This window comes from Rhipicephalus sanguineus, chromosome 6 (genome assembly GCF_013339695.2).
Source record: "Rhipicephalus sanguineus isolate Rsan-2018 chromosome 6, BIME_Rsan_1.4, whole genome shotgun sequence".
NCBI lineage: Eukaryota > Metazoa > Arthropoda > Arachnida > Ixodida > Ixodidae > Rhipicephalus > Rhipicephalus sanguineus.
Window position 1 is genome coordinate 16,094,062 of NC_051181.1, and position 23,763 is coordinate 16,117,824.

The window sequence follows — 23,763 nt, forward strand, 5'->3', positions numbered from 1 at the left end:
GCTGCCTGTCACACATTATTCAGTGCAACCTTTTTAGTCGCTATTTGGGAGTAGTTTTACCATGTTTAACACACATGTATAGTTATCCATAAAGGTGAAATTAACTCACTGCTCCTCGCTTTCCTGCAGGGAGCCCTCAACTTCCATGCACCTATCAGGCTGCTCGACACAATTCTTACTGGTTATTCAGCGGGGCTTTCCCTGAAGCTCCAGGCAGCACAAATTTTCCACGATTATTCTTTTCAATTTTGAAAATAACTATTGTGATGATGACTGTACTTTCAGTACAACCTAGGTGTACGAGTTGTGTGGTGAAGTGCATGCTGTCGCACTTTATGGGCAGACTTGTTGGGCTTTTCGTTCATCGGAATTAATAACAGTTTAATTGGGTATATTGCGTGTGGGTTCGAATGCTGCGCTCATCGAAATTTCTGAGAAAGAAAGGCTCTGCATTTCAAGAACCTGTCTAAATAGACAGGTTCTCTAACCTGAACTTTTGTCTAAGTTGATAAGGAGCAGCGATACACCGGAATAGTGCGTCACCATGCTTTTCCAACAGGCCACTGCAGAGGCTAGAATTGTTGATGAATCCTGGCCATTGTATGGAATTAAAACTTGAGTGTATGGCTTCAGAACGGCGCAACAAGGAAGACGAAAAGACGAAAGATCACACGAACACAAGCGCCGACTCACAACTAAAGTTTATTTCATATCACAGAGCAGATATATACACACACGTGGCTATACACAACGCCAAAAAACAAAAAGAACAACCAAAAGCCAAAGCACGTTAACCAATCAGGTACAAGATCTCTTTATCCTGTAGCGCAATCGAGGGACAGCTGATACAAGACTGTTTTTTATTTTGAATGTTCCATGCCTCGATTACTTCCCGAGTCGTCTTACCATGATGCCTTGATGCCGTGTGATCTTTGGTCTTTTCGTCTTCCTTGTTGCGGCGTTCTGAAGCCATGCATCTGTACCAACTCGCCCAATTGTCAGTGCTACAAAACTTGAGTGCCCTGTATGAAATATTTTGGAATTCAAAGCGAATAGCATTACAATTTTTTTTTATAAAATAACCTAACTGAAACAAAAGGTTAGTTAATTACAGGTAATGCTTACTGCAATCAATCTTGATAGAAAAGACTGGTGTCTCACAAAAACTTGCAATTTTACAGATTATTAGATATTTTCTGACACCACAGCATTCAGTAACTATTTTTACATGACTTGACGATGCAATTCCATAGTATGGATAGTTGGCACCGTCCCCCCCCCCCGTTCCCAGCCGGTGAACTCAACGTGCAGATTTAACGGCTCAATTGAATCAAGGCCTGGAGTGCTGAAATAAATCTTACGCATTCAAACTTGACATTTTGATCAAGACAACTATTTATACTGCGTTCCTGCCACGATACATGTCGTCACTGTCTGGCTCTGTACATAAGCCTATCGCAAAACCTGCCAGGTTTGATTTCATGCGCTGCCATTTATTTACACTAAGCAAAAATTTATGCTAGGCCACGTGCTTCGGTGCAGAAGTCACCACTTGTGTGGATGCCTTTGTGTGGATGTCAAGGTGATCACAACGGGCAAAAAGCACAAATGGTGGTGAGGGATGAACATTATTGTAAGCTCGATCAAGGATTGGGTGGTAACTGCAATTTACTTGTACATAATTATTGGCTTTGAGAGATTTTCTATTATTACACAGCTCTCGCCTGTCCGCTCCAATGACCACTAAATATTCCAATGGCAACTTATGTATGTAATTCAAGCTTCTGCCATATTTTTTTCTCTCCGAAAGAATCAAAAGTGATGTCTTGCCTATGCTCGGTGCAAATTACGCAATTTATGCCAAAATGTAGCAGGTTTCACCTCTTGGCACTGTAGCTTCGGTTGCGAGCCGCCTCTGCTAGGGCAGAGCAGTTGACGAAGAATGGCCAACCATTCATTCAGCAAGTTCGACGTTACGTGTCACTCTCTTGCAAGCTGTCGTCATTCAAGAGTCACCTGAACTTCAACCTGGCTTGCAAAACTCGTGGTATGATACCACGCTCTCTTCGCCTACAAAGACTTGTGCCTACAAGGGTTGGAACGAGCGTCATCATGAAAGCGGAGCGCCAGCTATTACAGGCGAGAATTTTGGATTGCAGAGACAGAATCAGGCACTTAGAAAATGAAGCCTTTTTTGCACGACGCCGTATCGAATTCGAGTGTCCCGAAGAATTTGCACGTATACAGTTGCATGCGAATTTCAACGCCAACATTCAAAGTCACCGGTGCGAAATATCGCACGAGAAGAAGTTAGAGAGATTATGCCAATTTCCATACGGATCTGGAAATTCCGGGAAGGCAACTGTGTTAAACCTTTCGTCTTACATGCCGAACAAAAGTGAAGTCGCTGTCCTCAACCTTGGTCTGAACTTGAACGCTGGCGCTGCAAGTGACCACAGGAAGTTAGTCTGTGCTGTGGAAAATGCCGTCAGTCTAGTAGATGCTACTCGAAGGGATGAAGCCCGCACGCGTGCCGTGACCTTGCTGTCATCACGTCTACGGAAGCAACCCTCTCCTTTGTCCCTGAAAGACCGTGAGGCAGTCAAGTCCTTACACAATAACGAGAAAATCGTTATTCTTGCTGCCGATAAAGGAAACGCTACTGTTTTACTAGACAGAAATGACTACGTGAACAAGATATGGTTTAGGAGAACTTTTTGTTGGGCAAGTTGGTGAACGTTCATAATGATTTTTAAGGCGCAAACCAGGACAAACACAAGAAAGGACACGGGACGGAGCGCCACTAACAACTGAAGTTTATTCGCAGAAATTCACATATAAATATATGTCGTCCTCAGCGCGTGCGCAGAAAGTTGTATTGCCATCATCACCAACAGAGGTTGCAGACCTCGCGAGGCTTCTCCTGTTCTGCTTGCAGAACACTTACTCTACGTTCTGGAACAAGTTCTATAAACAGGTACATGACACTGCCATGGGTGCTTCCGTGTCTGTCACCGTCGCGAACCTCACCATGGAAGCGGTCGAGAGTCGTGCTTTGTCCTCATTTGCCGTCTCACCGAAAGTATTCCTACGGTATGTTGACGATTGCTTTTGCGTTTTACAACGTGAGGCCTTGCCGGCCTTTACATCTCAGCTAAATTCAATTGAACACTCGATACAATTCACAGTGGAAGAAGAATCGGAGGGCTGCCTTCCTTTCCTCGACGTCCTCGTAAAATGAGAAGACGGACACTTGAAGTTCTCCGTCTACAGGAAAAGCACACACACTGGCCGCTACCTGAATTTCAGATCGCTGAATCCTTCCTGCCACAAACGCTCTGTCGTCTCGACTCTCTTAAAACGGGCTCAACGGACTTGCTCAAGCGAAGAAGACGCACGTAGTGACGTGGAGACCGTCCGTCGGGAGCTGGCCGCATGCGGTTACCCGTCCTCATTCATCAATTCAGTTCAACGTCAACTATCACGGCCGGTCCATCCAAGCAATCCTTCAGCAAAAAAAAAAAAAAAAAAAAAGAGTGTGGGTGCCGTATGCTCCGGGCAGTGAGGCACTCGCCAGAATTTTGTGCTCCTACGACGTACAGGTCTCCCATATACCTGCACATAAACTTGGAAACAGCCTCACGAACGTCAAGGACAAGTTAGAGCGGGAGATGTTTCCAGGTGTTGTCTACAAAATCCCTTGCACAGATTGTACACATGTTTATATCGGTGAGACCGGCAATTTCAAGAGAAGGTTACGCGAGCACTGCAATGACGTGAAAAACAGAAAGGTGACATCAAATGCACTCGCCGAACATGTTGTGTCCACGGGCCATGTGATCAACTGGGAAGATGCTTCCGTCATCGCCACGGAAAAGAAGCTCTTTCCACGGCTTCATCTCGAATCATTGTTTATTCAAACCACTGCGCACACGCTGAATAAAAGCTGTGGTAATCTTCCGCCTGTGTATGCCCGTTGCCTCAAACATGTGATTAGACAACCTTATAAGTAATCGAACTTGCTGCACATACTTCATTGTGAACAAGGCTCCCGTGTGGGAGCCGAAACGTCTTTTTAAGAATATATTTTTACTTTTGGTCGGCGCTGTGTTTCTTTCGTCTAAATCTAGAGCTTCCTACTTCCCCCCTCACGTGATCCTCTCGTGAATCCATCAAGTTGTTTAGCTACCTACCTCTCGGCACAGTTTGGTGCAACTGAGGCAGTACTCACATCACTGCACTAAGCTTGCACCAAAGCCACACATGATATTTTTAGGGCAAAGGCCTTACATGCCTCATCAGAGGCGAAAGTTGAACATCCATGTCGTCTTCGAGATTTGCCGAGACCTGAAGATACTTCGTAAGACCGGGGTCGACATCAACACGAATGATGAACAAAAAGCTAAGTAATAAAAGCCTGTCAAAAGTCACGTGATATTCAAGTGAATGTGTGCGAGTGTGCAGTTGGTGTACCAGAAGTCACATGTCCTCAATGTAATGTGACGCCGTCAATGATGTCACAGGTCGCCAGAATTTGTGATGCCATTTTGACATCACGATGCCATCACAACACAACGTCGCATGATGATGTCATTCCACAACATCATCACTCGGTCAAAGGCAGGCCAAAGCCGCAGGGTTTTGCAAAGCCGTGAGGCTTTGCAATACCCTGCGAGGTGCAGAAAGCTTTTGGAGGTGGAAGAGATCAATAGACTCACTGATAAGAAAAAGAAGACGGCTTTTGCCTTCGAGTTGTCTTAGGCAATTGCATAAAGGCCCCTGTAAGTTTTACAGCAGGCTTGTTATGGTTTGTAGGATACTTTCTGTAGGCTTCTGTAGGCTGTAGAATACCTTCAACAGAAAATGGGCTACTCGTAAGTGGACGTGGGCAATTGCATAAAGGCCCCTTTAAGTTTTACAGCAGGCTTGTTATGGTTTGTAGGATACCTTCTGTAGGTTTCTGTAGGCTGTAGAATACCTTCAACAGAAAATAGGCTACTCGTAAGTGGACGTGGAGGAGTCCTGATGGCGAAACTAAAAATGAAATAGACTCCATAATGTGCGGCAACCCGGGCATTGTACAGGATGTGGAAGTAGTTAACAAGATCCGATGCGGTGACCATAGAATAGTAAGATCTAGAATTCAACTAGACGTGAGGAAGGAACGGCAGAAACTGATACGCAAGAAGCCGATTAATGACCTAGCTCTGAGAGGGAAAGTACAGCAATTCAGAGTTTCACTTCAGAATAGGTACGCGGCTTTAACCGAGGAAACCAACCTTAGCGTTGACGCAATAAATGATAATTTGACTAGTATCATTAAAGAGTGTGCAGTGGAAGTCGGGGGTACAGTCGTTAGACAGGACACTGGTAAGCTATCCCAAGAGATGAAAAACCTCATTAGGAAACGTCAAGCTATGAAAGCCTCAACTGCAACAGACAAAATAGAGCTGGCAGAGCTTTCAAAGTTAATCAATAGGCATAAAGTAGCCGATATAAGAAAGCATAATATGGAGAGAATTGAGCATGCTCTAAAGAACAGAAGAAGCCTCAAAGCTATGAAGACAAAACTGTGCATAGGCAAAAATCAGATGCATGCATTAAGGGACAAGGAAGGCAAGGTCACAACCAATATGGATAGAATAGTTGAGGTAGCGGAAGAGTTCTACAGAGATTTGTACAGCAGCCGAGACAGTCAGGATGATAACGTAAGAAGCAGTAATAGCCCAGAGGAATCTGACAACCCACCAATGTTGACAGGAGAAGTAAAGAAAGCCCTAAAGGAAATGCAAAGAGGCAAAGCAGCTGGTGAGGATCAGGTAACATCGGACCTGTTGAAGGACGGTGGAGAGATTATGTTAGAAAAACTGGCCACCCTGTATACGAAGTGTCTCGCTCGACGGGGAGGATACCAGAATCTCGGAAGAATGCCAACATCATCTTGATCCGTAAGAAAGGGGACATCAAGGACCTGAAAAATTACAGGCCTATCAGCTTACTGTCCATTGTCTACAAGCTATTTACAAAAGTAATTGCTAACAGAATTAATACGACATTAGAGTTCAATCAACCAAGGGACCAGGCAGCATTTCGTACAGGCTTCTCAACAATAGACCATATTCATACTATCAATCAGGTGATAGAGAAATGCGCGGAATACAACCAACCCCTATACATAGCCTTCATAGATTACGAGAAGGCATTTGATTCGGTGGAGACATCAGCAGTCATGCAGGCACTGCGGAATCAGGGCATCGACGAAGCCTATATAAACATAATGGAAGAAATCTACAGCGGATCCACAGCCACTAGCGTCCTCCATAAAGAAAGTGACAGAATCCCAATAAAGAAGGGTGTACGGCAAAGAGACACGATCTCTCCAATGCTATTCACCGCGTGTTTACAGGAGGTTTTCAGGGCCCTAGATTGGGAAGAATTAGGGATAAGAGTTAACGGAGAGTATCTCAGTAACCTGCGATTCGCTGATGACATTGCATTGATAAGTAACGAGGGAGACGAATTACAGCTCATGATTACTGAACTGGATACGGAAAGTAGAAGAGTAGGTCTGAAAATTAATATGCATAAAACTAAAGTAATGTCGAACAGTCTTGGCAGAGAACAGCGCTTTGCGATAGGTGGCGAGACAATGGAAGTTGTAAAGGAGTACGTCTACTTAGGACAGGTAGTAACCGCGGAGCCGAACCATGAGAGTGAAATAACTAGAAGAATAAGGATGGGATGGAGCTCATTCGGCAAGCATTCTCAAATCATGAATGGTAATCTACCGCTATCCCTCAAGAGGAAGGTATATAACAGCTGCATCTTACCGGTATTTACCTATGGATCAGAAACATGGAGACTTACAAAGAGGGTTCAATTTAAATTGAGGACGACGCAGCGAGCGATGTAAAGGAAAATGATAGGTGTAACCCTAAGAGACAGGAAGAGAGCAGAGTGGGTCAGGGAACAAACGGGGGTTAAGGACATCGTAGTTGAAATCAAGAAGAAGAAATGGATATGGGCCGGGCACATAGCACGTCGGCAGGATAACCGGTGGTCATTAAGGGTAACTGACTGGATTCCAAGAGATGGCAAACGGGTGAGGGGGAGACAGAAGATTAGGTGGGTAGAGGAGATTAAGAAGTTTGTAGGTATAACGTGGCAGCAGAAAGCACAGGACCGGGTTGATTGGCGGAACACGGTAGAGGCCTTTGCCCTGCAGTGGGCGTAAACAGGCTGACGATGATGATGATGATGTTATGGTCGAGGTTTGCCGTGCATCGTAGATATAAAATCATCATCATTAGCCAGCCTGCACTCAATTGCATCCCCATGGCCCGAAGGCGAGCGTCTTAACTACTTGGCTATCCAGGCACGCTAGCAAAGCATAGCCTCGTATAGTATAGTATAGCAAGGAAAAGAAAGAGTGACGAGGACAGATGTGAGGGTGAGGAGGGAAAAGAGGAGGGGAGAATGAGTAAAGAGAAAGAAAGAAGCAGACACAAAAAATATAGGAAAAATAAGAGAGCAAGCATAGCCATGTATCGTACAGTATAGCAAGGGGTGGGAAAAAGAAAGAGGGTAAAAGCCGAGCCAAGCCAGGACCAGCTCCGCTGTGACCCAGCCTCGTGCGACTTAGTGCAAGCTGCCCTAACCTTTTTTTTTTACATTGGTCCGGCTAGTGTATTACTCAATTTTTTTGAAGAACTTGATAATAGCGACAAGTTGGACAGGATTTATTCAGAAGCACACACATTCCAATCCCAACTATCTCACATAACTAAGAGACTGAAAACACTAACACCTTCAACCTAAGTAAACCATACAACGATCAGTAAAAGAGAGGATTAAATATCGGCAAAGAACATAACAGCAGCACTGCTATCAAGCAAACCAGCTGCATGACAGTGCTATCAGGTGAACATCATTTCAGCGTCCAAGAGGTGCAGCGAAGGTTGGCTCACACATGTGATGCCCTGCTTCCGGATATGAAAAGCCTCTGTTGACTCCATAATTAACCTTTCCAGTCTGATAGAGTAGTCCAGTACGTTGATAACTGATTGATTTTTGTGACAGGCTCAGACGCAGAATGACCAGACATTCTTAAGGTGTTCAAAGACCAGAGTCTGCCGCTGTCTTTCACTTGTGAAACTCTCAGGGAGAACAAAATCTAGTACCATGACGTATAAAGTCTTTCACCCACCCTACTGGCCATACAAATCTTGGTCAAGAAAAGCTCTACTCCACCCACTCAAAACTTGTGAAGAACGGCACAGTGCAGTCCTGTATTTGTTCTCCCGCTACAAAGTCATGCAGGCATGTGGTAGAACACAGCATCCAAGAACAAGGTGTAGAACTGCAAGAGTCTGGTCATCCCTGCTCAGCGATTGCAGCAAAAGGATTTTAAAAGTGGGCAAATCAAAATCTACAGGACAAAGCAAAAACAGGAAATCATTCACCGTAGTTAGAAGGCATGTCCCATTGATTGAAAAGAGTGGTATCAAAGTATCAAGTGGATGTGCTCTCCCTGGCCAAGAACATGCCAAATGGTATTCGCACACTTGTGCAGTCACATAGGAAAAGGAAAGAGGTCAGGGCACAAAGGTGCTGCAATGTCAGCCACGGCATTCAGTTTGTGCCGTGTCCTGATCAGTTGTGGCCAGAGGCCAGATTGGAAGGTGTCTGAATACACGACTTCAAGAATATCTTAGCTTGCTGGAAGGTGCTCCCAATTAGGCACTGCAAGCGTGTATTGAAAAGCACAACCACTCTTTCCCAGTATGATAATCAATTAACAGAGGCTTTTCATATCCAGAAGCAGGGTGTCACGTGTGGAAGCCAACCTTTGGAGCACCTCTTGGACACTGAAATGATGTCCCCTAACACCTGATAACAATGTTAACTGTTTTTCTGCTCTTCAGAAGCTAGGAAAGATTTGCTCCCTCATCATTAATAGATTAGGCCTGTTAAATCAGGGTGCCAAAGAAAACATGTTAACCAGTTTGTACCTCGTAAAATAGGTGCGGCTTACATGATCCCTTTGCCGTGTGAAAAGGTGTATGTTGGACAGAGCGGGCTATGTACTAACATAAGGCTGCAAGAGCACCGCCCCTTCCTACCATTTGGCCAATCATTGTCTTTCATGCGGTCGCAGTCCAGATTTCAATGACACGTTTATCCTTTCACACCATTATAACAAGAGAAACAACTGAAGGCTTCCACATTACCAGATTAAAAGACGTAAGTCAGGCATCTGTAACCTAAAGTATTTGACTATCGAGTCGACATGTGTATCGTCTAGCACCACATGCAGTCTCCCACCTAATCAAAAAGGCTGCAGGGCATGTTGGTGTGCAGGTCGTGTTCTCGGCCCCCCAAAAACTAGGGTCTTTGTGCAAACAAGGAAACGGGAGCCACTGTGGCCACAATCCCTGCAGGAAGAACCATGTTTTGCCCCTAGTGGAATGCAAAACGGGAGTAGTGTATGAAATTCCCACCACTTGCGGCGGGACGTACGTTGGCCAGATCGGACGCTGCCTAAACGACTGCTTGCGGGAAAATGCGCTAATATAAACATGGACAGAGAAACAGCATACGAGGATGGGCGCTGACTGCCAACAGCGCCTTTATTGTGCATGCACAAATATATAGCTTACTTAAAGAAAGGGGCAGAGGGAAGAAGATGGTTGCTGACGAGGTACTGATGATAAAAGCAGGTGGGTTAAGATTGCTGTAGGAAGCTGTATTCCTTGTCAGAAAGGGTGAGTGACGGGGCGCTAACACACACCGAGCCTTTGCATATCATGCTGAAAGTTTCGAAAATTTCTCGAGCATGATTGTCTTTGTACTTGCGCAGTACCTTAGTGCCTTAAAGCTGAGGAGTGCACCCGCATTTGGCACAGTGAATCACCAGATTACTGCCATGCTTATTCTTCACGTTTATTTATTTATTTATTTATTTATTCATATACCCTAAGGGCCCATGGGGGCATTACATAGGGGGGGTAGTTACAATGCTGTAGGGTTATGTTTACAAAGGAAATATTTACACAGAACATGAAAAAAAAGGAAAATCCAAAAATCACAAGAAGTCTAGACACGAACAAAACAAATCCAACAAATCGTTGCGCGTGAACAAGTACGGTGAACAAGTACGGTAATGGTGAACAAGTACGAACGCTTTGCAAAAAGAAGCACATGCAACAATTTGTTGGATGCCGAGGGAACGTTGTTTATAAGATCCCCCTCACTTGCGGACGGTGCTACATCGGCCAAACTGGCCGATGTATCAATGAGAGGTTACGTGAACATGCGTACTCGCTAAAAGGGTCAGTGAGCAGTCATCTAGTAGATCACTGTAGGAAATTTGATTGCGAACCACTCTTTAAAGATTGTGAAATACTAGGCACGTATGCAGAGCAACGCCAACGTGAGATCTTTGAGGCTTTTTGCATCCAGATAAGTGGAGAATGTTGTGTCAGCGCAGCGTCGCTATCGCTTTGCAAAAATGAAATGTTGTACCTTTCAAAACGATGATTTGGCAATGTTACAGCGGTATCTTGTTCCCCGATGTATATACTGACTGTGTTTCACCTGTATATATTGACGTGCAAATGCAATAAAATATGGTTGTTAGTCAGCGCCGTGTTTGTCTCCTCTAGTCTTCGTCCTTGTTCTGGCGCTGTTTCTCCGTTCAACAATCAATGTGAGGGTTTGAGCTAGTTGATATTGCACGCTCAATAATACTAAGCACAAAAGCTTTTAGACAAAAGACAGCAACAAACACAGATGAGCACAAGGCAGTGTGAAGGTAGATGTGTCAGCATGACCTTCGTGTCTTCGACCCCAAGGGAGCTAGCCTGCTTTGGAGGGTGTGCTTAATAATTGTGGCATTGATAGAGATGCACATGAACATGCTGAACATCCTCATGTTCGAAATTTATCATGTGTTGGTTGTGAATAAGGTATTCATTTCAAATAAAAATCAGTTGGAAGTATCGCGCTCATCCATGTTTGTTGCCCTCTCTTGTCTAAAAGTTTCTGCGCTTAGAATTATTGAGTATGATTGTTTACCCTCTCGTTGGCTGATCATCAACCATCGGCATCTGCACTTTTGAACAATGTTGAAGGTGATAGCGCTTGTAGCCTTTGATAACCAATATGTGCGATAACTGGAACAGTATACGTGTGCTTATGCATAAATGTTGGTTTGAATTTAGTGCCTGTCATGTGTCCCTTCTGTCTCTGTCTTTTTAGCCGTATTCAACGAGTCACCATATTGCATTGATATGCAATATATTCAATGTATGCTGTGGTATATTATACAAGAAATTTTCATACTTTGTGGGCTGCTATACCGTAGTGTTTCGTGGGCTGCTATACATGGGTGTTTCGGTGCTGCGCCCCTCATACAGTAAGTGTGTGCTGATAAAAATACCTGACACCAAACGACGCGTTTTCCGTTGGACTTGTCATGAGAAAGACTAGGCTGATGTGATCGTTGCATAATCGCATGAGTCTCCTTGTTTTTCTCACCTCAACTTGGGCATCGTGCCAGCATGACCTCCTTGACATGGTCATGCTTCGCAATTACGCACCAATTAATCGTAACAATGTACGGCTGCAATTGGGTGGCAAACCTCCTTCAGCACAATCCCCAAGATTGTCACGCTAGCTTTCTCTGCACCCTGTGCACATTATTTAAGGCAATGTTCATTTGCTACGTCTCGTCTATAACATCTTTGCAGGATAAGAAAGTTAGCTAGAATTGGAAAATTTGCTTTTGCTATGAGGTTACCGTTTATGTTAACTCACATGTCACGATGTACTACGAGTAAGAATATGTAACTAAAATGTGATTGTGTTTTGCTGATTCTTTGTTTAGATTCATCACCAACAACCATCGATTAAATTTGTTCGGACATACACTCCAGCTCGAAATGAGTTTATAAGAAAAAGATAACAAACGTGCCGTAAACTGCGTGTTCTTCATTCATCAGGCTTTGTTGGAATACAACAGGGCCGAATGAACATCCGTTTCGTCATAAGCAATAGCTGGAATAAATTCGTATCGAAAACATTTGTCCCGGTGTTTCTGCGCAAAGGTGCCCGCAAACCGGTGGCACTCGAATGAGCTGTGCCGTGGGCGCTACACCTAGGAAATACCTTCTTTGAGGCTAGAGCGAAACCATTCCTTTCCCGCGACGGTTCACCGTAGCCAACCGCGCAGGCGAGTGCACCGGAACATAGTCCACGGGTACAGCTGCTGCGAAAGTCCACTGGATAATCCAGTAGGCATGAACTTTGGCGAAAGCTTCACTGGCGATCGACAAGCCACGACGCACGAGACTAAAAAGCCACCTAAACATCGCCCAATGTTAGCGGTGTAAGCATGTTTCATGTTGGCTACCTTGTGCCGCCGAGCAAAACTAGCGCCGTGGTGTACCCAGAAATTCCCTAGTCAAGTTGGCGAGAGCAGACGAGAGCAACGAGAGGCCGAGTTGAAACTTGAAGTCAGAGGCACTTGATGGCGTGTCTTCTCTAAAGATTTTGTGTATCTGTGTCATGCTTTGTTGTGTTACCTCGCGAGTGTTCGCTTAGAAGTGACTGAGATTGCTAAGACATCGACTCTGCTGTCAGTTTGGATGAAGCGCGAAAGACAGGGACAGAAAAGGCACACATACAACCACACATACTGCGCTACGTGTGGGTGTGTGTGTGCCTTTTCTGTACCTGTCTTTCGCGCTGCTCCCTTAAGTTATGTTCAACCAACTAGCCAACAAGTTCACTCTTCAAAGTATCAGTGGTGTTCCGATGTAAGCGCCTGGTATAATTCAGTGCGCTCCAGAATGAGGGATTTGCCTTGTTAAGCTTCACCGCTGCACAGTGGCGTTATGCGAAGAAAACTAAACGTCACGCTGTGAAGCTCTAGCCCTTCGTGGCCGAAAAGGGTTCGCTGCCGCAAAGTGGTTGATAAAACATTTACGGCTTCGAAGCAACTTAAAGGAATCAGTCATCTCATGAGACGTACTGTCCGAGACGTGTTAACGTGAAAGCTTACAGGCGTATTTTCCATTTGTAATAATGGATATATCGAATTATTTCGCGATCCCCTTCGAATCCGATGGGTCCGACGGTCGTCAAGTGAGGTGAAACTAGAGGCACTCGAGAGTGTGCGTTGCGTTAAAATGTCTGTGTATGCCCTGCTTTATGTTACCTTGCGTGTGTTCGCTTGAATTTATACAGATTCTTAAGACTATCAGCAGCGCTAATAAATCCATCATCTGCGCATTTATTATTTGACCTGAAATGTAGCAGCTGGCGTTTGAAGTAGACATCCGTAGCGGCGCCTCGTCGCAATTTTGCAGCAAGTTGACGCTATGCGATCACGCTGAATTCAGGACACGTGATTCATTGGTATCTTGTAATAATTTCTGTTGGCATAATTAAGTTTCTCCATGACACTATTCCAAGCTATTCCAAGAAGTGGCTTGGTCTGTTCTCTAATGTAGAGGGTTGCTGCTAATTCGTTTGCCTGGCGGGTAGAAGAATTGAAGAAACCTTTGCTACGCACTGGCGCATTTCTTAGACGTTTGGGTGCTCGTACGGTCACTGGAGACTGCGTGGGCGCCTTTTTTTTTGTAATTAAAGAAGACAAAGCATCAGGTAACGTATGTGGCAGTTACGATTTCCCTGCTGGTGGGCTTCGCTGCACAACGAATCACCGATGCACAGTACATGCTTTGTGGCATAACACAGCTGCAATGCCATAAAGCTGACTATAGTGAATCTGTCATCTTGTAGCACGTATATATAATGTAAATATATAGTGCATTGAATCCAAGGGGCAGTGCAAGCATGGCGTAAACAAGCAGGGTACGAGTCAAAATATGGGCGGCGTGCGCAGCACAGATTTCTTTGCGCTCCACAATGAATTGTTTTGTAAGTTTTACCGCTACACAGGGGTGTAATGCGACGAAAACTAAATGCCACGCTGTGAAGCTTGCTACCTGTGGCTGCAATTAGTTGCCGGAAAGAGTATCGCCAGGTTGTTAGATTGATCTGACGAGAAAATAAGCAATCTGCATCGCTGCGCCTAGTACACACATACTGTGCCCTAAGTAGGGAGGCCGGCTTCGGCATGACGCTCGTTCGCGTGGTGGCTCGATCGCCACAAGCATTTGTTTAAAACAAGCAATAATATTGATTATTCGGTGACTATCGCGGAATATTGGAGCTAAACGTTTTTCTAAGGCACCTTTTGGGAAAAGCTGGCTTTTCTGGAACCACGAGACAAGTTCCGATCATGTCTCAAACTTCGTCGTCCAAAAAGGACCAGCTTCGTAAACTAATGCGCTTGATACGCTAGCAAGGTTAAAATGCACTGTGCGGCTATGCCTGCGCAGTGATCTCATTGAGCTGAAACAAAACTGATTCCCCCGCCTTGCGAACTGTGTGCCCCTTAGTCAAAAAGTGGCCCTTCTCAAAGAAAGCAGCAAGTATGCACCTTATTCGTGCGTCCATTAAATCAAGCCACCTGCATTTCCATGGTTAAATGGCATGATCAACGTCTCACACGCACAGCCACGGGACTAGGCCAAGGGAGTGACATGTCCATAGAGCCAATGGGGACGAAGTTTGGACATAGAGTAATATAGAAAAGGTTAAGAGAGGACACTCCCGTAGGCCCCTGCGGCTGATTTGGGTTCGCAGCGCACCAAACGGAAGTGGGGAATCCTAACAGCCGCCTCAGAGATCGGAAGTCGCAAAAAAATAATTAAAAATGCCGATCTCAGAGGCCATTATTTAGCTATAGGTAAAATTACACGGCCCCCGAGACCACTTTTATTCGTGTGATTGTCTCGGAGGTCATATATATATATATATATATATATATTTTTTTTTTTTACGCGTTATTTGCATGCATAAGAAGCTTCGTGTAAGCCACACCGCCAGAGCGGCGAGCACACAATGCCATTGTTTATGCAGACATGACAATCGTTGGGAGAGACGAAACATTTTATTTCAAGTCACATTCTCGGTAAGCACGTACAAAAGATGGGTGCACTACACAAAGCAAGACAGCTGCCACGTGTTGAGAAATTGCACAGTAGGAATAAATAGGCGATGGCGATATTTAGAAAATTCCCACAATACAATAAAAGTGCAGAAGACAGCATTAGCATCACAGAGGACTACAATAAGCTTTCGAAGTCCAACCTTTCTTATTAGGTATACAAGCAGCTATCGCGCACAGTGCAAAACAAATCATTCCGCCCCCCATTTTTTTTTAAGTAGTTTCACATTTTTCACAAAGCAACATGCAATTTCAATGCATCTCGCACAAACATCACACTAGGAGGTTTTCTAAGCCTCACACTTATATCACATAAAACCCACATCCTTTGGTTTAAGACTTAAACTTGTCAAGCTGCAAGCCAGAAACTGAGGACTGAAAGCGAACTTTGTCCAAGTTGCGGTTAACAAATCTGACATGCCAACACAAGCGTATTCGACAGTACATCTTCAGAAACCTAGCATGGCAATCCAGTGAACAAAGGTGGAAATTTGAGGATGACAGTTTAGCAGACAAGATAGAGCAGATGCCATGGCAATGAACCACACTTTCAACAATGGAAAGAAAGGCAGATTCCAATTCCTGGAACATTTCAAACGCTCTGGCAGACGGAACAGTCAAATTTCCAAACAACTTGCCAGGTACATGATAAGCTTTCAGCATCATAAAATACTGGTGTTCCTGCCTCAAATCATTTTCATCATCCTTCAGAAATGCCGAACAATGGCAATTCTCAGGGCACTTTTCAAGAAACTTCTTAATAAGAAACCCTGCGACGTAGTAAGATGCTGCATCATCGACAGCATGCGACTGGTTCAGTGAAGCAAGCAGACTTATATCCTCAAGTGGAGGGAAGTCATCCGAGCAAGGTGGCTGAACATGATCTGCAAGCGATGGCTTGTGGAATGAAAATGGCGAGAGCTCTTGAAGAAGTACACGTCTGTCCTCCTCAACGTTTCCTTTATCTGAAAGTTTCATAATTCTTTGGATCATAATGTGCTTTAGACCACTTATAAAATGGGGAACAGTGGGGTTCATGTTGCATCCTTGCCTTTGTCGAATGCTTCCAAACATGTTTTCTAAAGGGTCCTGTTGTAGCCGCCTGGTGAGGAGGAATCTGAAGTTGTACTTATTCGAGAGCTCTTCCCAGAGCATCAGGATTGCTCTAATAGTGACCTGCCACCCTGTGATCGTATGTGGCTGCCGCCTGCCTTCAAAGTTCCAAGTAGCAACCCATGGAGCAGCTGCCTCAAGGAAGTCGAGCACTTCAGACTGCCCTTTAATAATTGCATACCTCATCTTCTGAGCATTCTTTTTTGGACTCGAACTGTTCAAAGCATCAAACAGCATGTCCATCCTGTCACAAAAATTGGCCGTGGCCAGCGCAGATTCTGGCAGTTCTTTAACGTACACAAGTGCAGTAATTGCAATGGAAACGGATGCACTAAGAACCTGGGTCGCCCGCTTCACTTTCATATTGCTGAATGGTTTCTGATAGATATGTCTTTCCGTTAATTTTGGTGCCAATCGAAGCCTTAGCTCATGGGTTGAATGATACAACTTGGTAATGTGTGCCCAGTCTACAACCTCCTGTCCAATATGAAGTTTGTGCATCTGCAGGTTGTTCCGCGTAGTTTTCACAAGATGTGGTACATCGAAAATGAAAAAGATGCGGTTTCCATCAACAGTGAAAAATGGTTTTGCCACAGATACTCCCAGCTGCCTCGACAAGCTCACATTTGATGCTCCCTGGTCACATATTAAGGCTTTTATCGATATTCCGATTTCTTGCAACTGCTTAATCAGTGACATTAATAGGTTGTGCAAGTGTGAAAATGATGCAGAGGCGTGGGCTACTGTGTAAGCTACTGGCTGAACCCATCTCTTAGAGATTCCAGAAAGCAGGACCACCATAGCCCGGTCTGCGATTGTTGAAGTTCGCTCAACACCATTGTCTGTGAAGCCCTGCACAACATCTTGGGTCACATCATAAGCCAAATTTTTTTTAAGCATCATCTCATCAAAAATTAAAGCGCACACTCTGTCGCGCTTGCTCCACGACTTAGTCGACAACCCAATGGATTGAACTATCCCTGGAATTATTCCCGGCAGCATTCTTACATTTGAGAGCCATCTCCTTATGGAACGTTCACTAGGCAGTGTTAGGAACGATGACAAAAAGCGATACGCTCTTGCACCACAGAAATGCAACTGCAAAGCAAATTTTTTCATCCACCGAGTAAAACGTTTACCCCTGCTTTTTCCTCTCAGCTGAACGTGACTTTTTAAGAGCTGAAACATTTCATCAGTGACAAAAGGTTTGACAACATCGAACGCTTCTTCAGTTGTGCGGGGAGTCTTCACCTGCCGTTTCCGTAGTCGTTCAATAGTCTTCTTGTACTTGCACACCCTCCCTTGAAGCCGCTTGATGATTTCTTTTGGCCGGCGAGACTTTGCCGCAAAGGTGGATGAAGTGCCTGCAGAAGCTAGAAAAAGAAAAAACAGTATTTTACTGCAAAGTAAACTTACATTATTAGAGAATAACTGATGTTGCTTCGTTCACAAAGGGTGCTTATGTTATAAGCAGGCCAATTTTATTTTCTAAAGAAAACCTAGCAGTACAACATTGTACAGTTATTGCTATGAAAAGCCTGCTTTGCTGTAGCTATAAACAGTCAGTGCTTTACGGAACGCATCCTACAAAAGGGACTCTAATTTACTGCAAAGCTGTTTAGGAGAGCCGCCGGCACACAAAAATTATATGTTTAAGATGTACCGTTGGGATAGTTATCAAGATGACATGTATTATCACACATTTGAAACAATAAATCTTGCAACAGTAGGCAAGCACTAAAGTTCAAGTATCCGTGCCGAAGGACAGATCCTTGTTTGTACTCATTCCCAGCTTGTAATGCAACCGTAGAAGTAAGTACAGGTGTCGCAACAGACTTAATATATATGGTCCGTCAGATGGCTCACCCATGAATCTCAAAAGCACAGTGCTGTGTTCACCATAATAGCAAAAAATAATGAATGTCACATCATTGGGCTCTTTTGATTTATAACACTTTTGTAAGCTACTTTCATAACTCACTAGGAGCTGCATTTACGATGCAGCTCCTGGATAAATTAGTGTCGATGGCCACTATGTTAGTTACCTTAACTTTTAGCTGCTTTGTGTGCTGTATATGCAGCAAGGCCAAGCACTCTGCAACACATGCCTTTAGGCTTTTCAATAACAACTGCAGAGATTTTATGCCCCGAAACTATTATGATTATGACGGACACTGCACTTTGCCATATAGCTGCTCAGCCCATGCCCGTGAGGCAAGACTACGTTAGAGATGGTTGCCCAACAAACATAAAAAGAAATAACGCTCTTACTAGGTGGGGCCGAGGAACAAGCGCTCTCCTTTTCGCCGTCACTTTCGTCACTGCTGGTTGGACTTGACTCTGCAAGCAGATTAACAAGGACAGCAATAAGATACTAAGCAATTGGTGCCATTAAACCGCATCTCACCATTGACAGTAGGGCATGGAATCTCCGCAGCACCCTTCACAGGTTGCTTGTGGCTGTCGACTGGGGTCCCTTCTGCAATAACACAAAAGAACGAACTGTTGAACAGAAACACCTTTCCTCTAACCATTTTCCTGCCATCAGATAAAGTCTGAATTAACACAAAAGAGAACGACAGACGACTTACCAGGCAGTGCCAGGGAACAGGAGCTCTCCTTTACACTCTCACTCTTGTCACCACCGACTGGACTTTCTTCTGCAATGACATCAACGAAAGACACCAATGAGATACCGAGCAAACTGTGCCAGAAAAACTCCTTACCATGGGCAGTAGAGCAAGGAGTCTCCGCAGCACCCTTCACAGGTTGCTTGTGGCTGTCGACTGGGGTCCCTTCTGCAATAACACAAAAGAACGAACTGTTGAACAGAAACACCTTTCCTCTAACCATTTTCCTGCCATCAGATAAAGTCTGAATTAACACAAAAGAGAACGACAGACGACTTACCAGGCAGTGCCAGGGAACAGGAGCTCTCCTTTACACTCTCACTCTTGTCACCACCGACTGGACTTTCTTCTGCAATGACATCAACGAAAGACACCAATGAGATACCGAGCAAACTGTGCCAGAAAAACTCCTTACCATGGGCAGTAGAGCAAGGAGTCTCCGCAGCACCCTTCACAGGTTGCTTGTGGCTGTCGACTGGGGTCCCTTCTGCAATAACACAAAAGAACGAACTGTTGAACAGAAACACCTTTCCTCTAACCATTTTCCTGCCATCAGATAAAGTCTGAATTAACACAAAAGAGAACGACAGACGACTTACCAGGCAGTGCCAGGGAACAGGAGCTCTCCTTTACACTCTCACTCTTGTCACCACCGACTGGACTTTCTTCTGCAATGACATCAACGAAAGACACCAATGAGATACCGAGCAAACTGTGCCAGAAAAACTCCTTACCATGGGCAGTAGAGCAAGGAGTCTCCGCAGCACCCTTCACAGGTTGCTTGTGGCTGTCGACTGGGGTCCCTTCTGCAATAACACAAAAGAACGAACTGTTGAACAGAAACACCTTTCCTCTAACCATTTTCCTGCCATCAGATAAAGTCTGAATTAACACAAAAGAGAACGACAGACGACTTACCAGGCAGTGCCAGGGAACAGGAGCTCTCCTTTACACTCTCACTCTTGTCACCACCGACTGGACTTTCTTCTGCAATGACATCAACGAAAGACACCAATGAGATACCGAGCAAACTGTGCCAGAAAAACTCCTTACCATGGGCAGTAGAGCAAGGAGTCTCCGCAGCACCCTTCACAGGTTGCTTGTGGCTGTCGACTAGGGTCCCTTCTGCAATAACACAAAAGAACGAACTGTTGAACAGAAACACCTTTCCTCTAACCATTTTCCTGCCATCAGATAAAGTCTGAATTAACACAAAAGAGAACGACAGACGACTTACCAGGCAGTGCCAGGGAACAGGAGCTCTCCTTTACACTCTCACTCTCGTCACCCCCGACTAGACTGGATGTTCTCCTGGAAGCCGCTTTGGTTACCCCTAAAAAAAACTTTGCATTAATAGAGGCCTCCCATCAATCAAATTAGCACCATAAGACATGCTCATGCACCCACACAAAATAAGGACACCTAGTTCAGATGTGAATTAGTAAAGACCAGACTTATGAGCAGCTCTGAAACAGTGGTTTAAGGTAAGGGATACTTCTTACGCAATTGCATTCACTGCATCTGCCACACCGTGCCTACTGGCAGCATGATCAAGCACTACATGCACTTATGGACAAGTTGGATTAGCACTATGCAACTTGACAGCTACCATCAGAAAACGAGAAATGTTACCTTGACCCTGTGAACCATAAGGTGGGAAAGGTTCACTGCAGTCATGAATGAAGGATCTCCGGGTCAGACCTCATGTCAACAAAGCTCTCACATGCCACAAATGGACTGGTAGACTGGGCTGGACAGAATAAATGCCAGCAGTATAGAATAAAGGTATAGAATAAAGTAGACGGCACGCAATGGCCATGTATTTGTTTACATGGTTTGAATGCTTAACGAAATGAACACAGCTCACAAATAACAACAAAGTGAGTTAACACAGGACAGACTGCTAGACAATCGCTGAAGGCGATGCATTGAAAAACACAGAGATAAGTACAACACACATAACACACACCTTGCGATTTAGCAACAGTGTTTTATAGAGAAAATAGCCTCTGCCTAAAGTAACCAGAAGGTTACGACACAGTGCACAGAGTTAGTACAAAAAAAACACAACTTTGGACAGTTGTGTGCACACGCATTTCTCAAACAGTTTACCCTGCGCTATCATCATCTGCCAGCGAGTCAATGGGGGGGCAGAAGGAAGAGCGGTTTTTTTAAGCTTTGTTCGCCCAGGGTCCATAAAGCACTGTGGCTCAAAGTGCTCACTGCACAGGCGGTAGACGGCATACAGCTGCGAGGCTGGCTTAGAAAGCAGGTCTTGACGATCAGCATACTGCAACCAGACCTTTGCCCTGGGGGTGGGGGGAGTTCTGCTTAAGAGGGAAGTCCAACTCCAATGCGCACTCATGATGAAAGCACTTAAGGCAACAGATAGAACACCAGCAATGGCCAATAGCTGCAAGTCATGTATATCCAACAGAGTTTAACGCATTGGGAACTACATTTTTTAAAACAAACTCAATTAAGCTGCCACTGACTTGTGCAACATCGTAAAACTTATCATAAACTCTCACTCTCTCTTCGTTCTCTTTACAGTGGAGCTGTTTAAGCTATCATTAAGTTGTGCTCAGTCATGCAAAACTCCTCGGAAGGATAAGCACCACAGGAATCTGGCAAGCTCTACTACCAAATACAACTGGTGCGAGTGTCAAACAAAAACGACCATGTGAAAATGAGATAGAACGCAGACAGGAATGAAAGGAAAAGGCATGAAAAGGTGACAAAGACACAGAGTGAAAAACAAATAAAGAGAAAAAGAAACAGAGGGACAGAGAAAATGAAGAAATACATAGCAAGAATGAGCCCAGAGAGATACAGAAAGGGAAAACTAGGTAGAGAGAGAAAGAGATAGGGACAGAAAAAGATGCAAGAAACAGAAAAAGAAAGGAGAAACGAGGAAGGCCGCCCAGCTCCGCGACACCTCCAGTGCGAAGTTTTCAGAGTTTTGAGAGTGAAAAGGGGCCACTCGATTTAGGCGAATGAAGAATATGCATGTATGACCATCCAAACACTAACTAGCTGAACGGCAAAATAGTGCGAAAGATACAAACATACTTTGATAGTTAGTTAATGACAACCACAACTTCAAAATTACATCTTGGAAATGTGCAAAGGGCTACCTGTCGTCTCGCGGAATCCTGAACCACTTAGTACCACGCTCTCTCCCTGTCCTGCCGTTGTTGTTGCACCACGCAGCGCAGCAGTAGCTGCCGTAGTACTTGACTCCGGACGGCATGACCTGAAAAAAGAGAAAAAGTTGACCGTATTTTCTCTGGCCTTCGCACAAATTGTCTCCGACGCACTTCTCAGCGCCCTTTCGCGAAAAACAGTCCCAGCAGTTGCCGCAGTGAAAACAAAGCAACCTTCGGTACGAGAATATTACGTCGTAGCCACGGCCAACGAACACTGTTCTCATTTCTCAAGTTCTCTCTAATTTGGCTCTTAACATAGGCGTCAAGCAAACTGCGAATACCACAAATAACGATTCAAAGCATAACTGCACTCTTTCACACATTTGCACACCCATGCAGTGAATTAGAACTGCGTGTAACGGCATTGTATGCACAAAGAAAACCTTACGACGCAAGCGGCGACTCATTTTTGGCGCCAAGAAACGATTTCTTCGCTAACGTGCTGCGTAGCATTTCAAGTAGCTATTTCTTAATGCAAAGCAATTCACGAGCACCATACGCGAAGCACAAAGAAGCTTTCGGCGCTAAAACACAAATTGCGTCAAATGTCAACTTAAAGCTGTAGAGACAAATACATTGCAAAGTAATGAAGGGAAAAGCTGCGTAGCATTTCAAGTAGCTATTTCTTAATGCAAAGCAATTCACGAGCACCATACGCGAAGCACAAAGAAGCTTTCGGCGCTAAAACACAAATTGCGTCAAATGTCAACTTAAAGCTGTAGAGACAAATACATTGCAAAGTAATGAAGGGAAAAAAGAACCTAATGAAGGCGTTCTTACCAAGCAGCCGCCAAGCAGAGTAACTTCCCGGCAGACGATCCCAGCGAATTATCCGCGGAGCAGGTAGAGCCAATTTTATATGCGTCGCCGCGTCGTCTTGCCGGCAAATCTGACCATATATGGTCATGACAGCTACCAATCGATGATTTCGAACTGTCCAATCGCAGACGATAAAGACGGATTTAGAGCCGCACTGCGAGCCAGCGGAAGCCACTGCCGCAGCCACATAATCTGACAAAGACAAGTAGATGTATCGTGAACCAGAAAAGGTACTGCAGTAGATAACTAGTACGCGCGTTCTCTTGGAAACAGGGAGTGACGTGCTGCCGTCTAACGGCTGGCGAGAAGCTGCGTAGCTCCGCCGTTTATAGGCTCGTGTGTCCACTCTTGTCATTTTCTGTTACTCTATGGTTTGGACACGATGGTAGCGCCGTCTGGATTCTAACGGTAGTTGCAAAAACAATTAAAAATGTTATCTTGCTCTCAACAGAAAAAGCTTTTATCATCTTTCACATGCAATTTAGTTTTAAGAACTACGAATATTGTTTGTAGATTTTTTAGCTGTGTATAAAATGAAATACGTTTCAAACGCACAAGGGCGCTTTGATATGGCGGCGGGCGTTTCGCATAGCAGACGATGCCGCGTCGTCGTCTGCTTCTGCGTCGCCGCTGTCCCCCGCTCGCTCCGGCAGCCCCCTCTCCGCCCACCCTGAATTTCTCTCGTTTCCATAACGTACACTGTAGTCAATTACTCATTAGGTACTCACAAGTATCTTACATACTTACTTTAGTAGGGTAGTGCTGCCGCATACAGGTCGAGCGAAATGACAACGCTGATCACACAAACTTGCTGCAATAAATTATTTTATTGCGACTGCATCGATGTTTACACAAAACGAACGACACGTAAGTAGCGTTTTAGCATGTATACCAGTGAATAACATGCATGCAT

The 23,763-nt window shown here is 44.7% G+C and overlaps 1 protein-coding gene and 1 long non-coding RNA gene across 10 annotated transcripts in view; both read right to left on the reverse strand.

Annotated features, from left to right (window-relative positions):
• Nucleotides 1-12,337, reverse strand: part of LOC119397111 (serine/threonine-protein kinase STK11) — a 336,048-nt gene extending 323,711 nt beyond the window's left edge. For 4 of the 6 annotated variants that reach the window (XM_049416704.1, XM_049416705.1, XM_049416701.1 and 1 more), the window contains exon 1: nucleotides 12,169-12,337. Coding sequence is in view for 1 of the 6 variants with exons in the window: in XM_049416703.1 (XP_049272660.1) it covers nucleotides 907-977 (71 nt within the window). In the remaining 5 variants the exon portion in view is untranslated. Of the gene's footprint in view, nucleotides 1-906; nucleotides 1,023-12,168 lie in introns of those variants that run through there. The other 2 variants (XM_049416703.1, XM_049416702.1) reach the window with 2 other exon arrangements.
• A 6,474-nt stretch (nucleotides 12,338-18,811) lies between these two features.
• On the reverse strand, nucleotides 18,812-22,939 carry LOC119397114 (uncharacterized). Of its 4 annotated transcripts, none has more exons than XR_007416469.1 (6): nucleotides 22,812-22,939; nucleotides 21,960-22,078; nucleotides 20,455-20,572; nucleotides 20,060-20,155; nucleotides 19,876-19,947; nucleotides 18,812-18,852 (listed from the first exon to the last, which is right to left on the reverse strand). It is a non-coding gene; the product is annotated as an uncharacterized LOC119397114 (long non-coding RNA). The 4 variants fall into 4 exon arrangements; XR_007416470.1 differs by lacking the exon at nucleotides 18,812-18,852 and adding an exon at nucleotides 19,131-19,171; XR_007416471.1 differs by lacking the exon at nucleotides 18,812-18,852 and adding an exon at nucleotides 19,450-19,490.
• Between the last annotated feature and the right edge of the window lie 824 nt (nucleotides 22,940-23,763).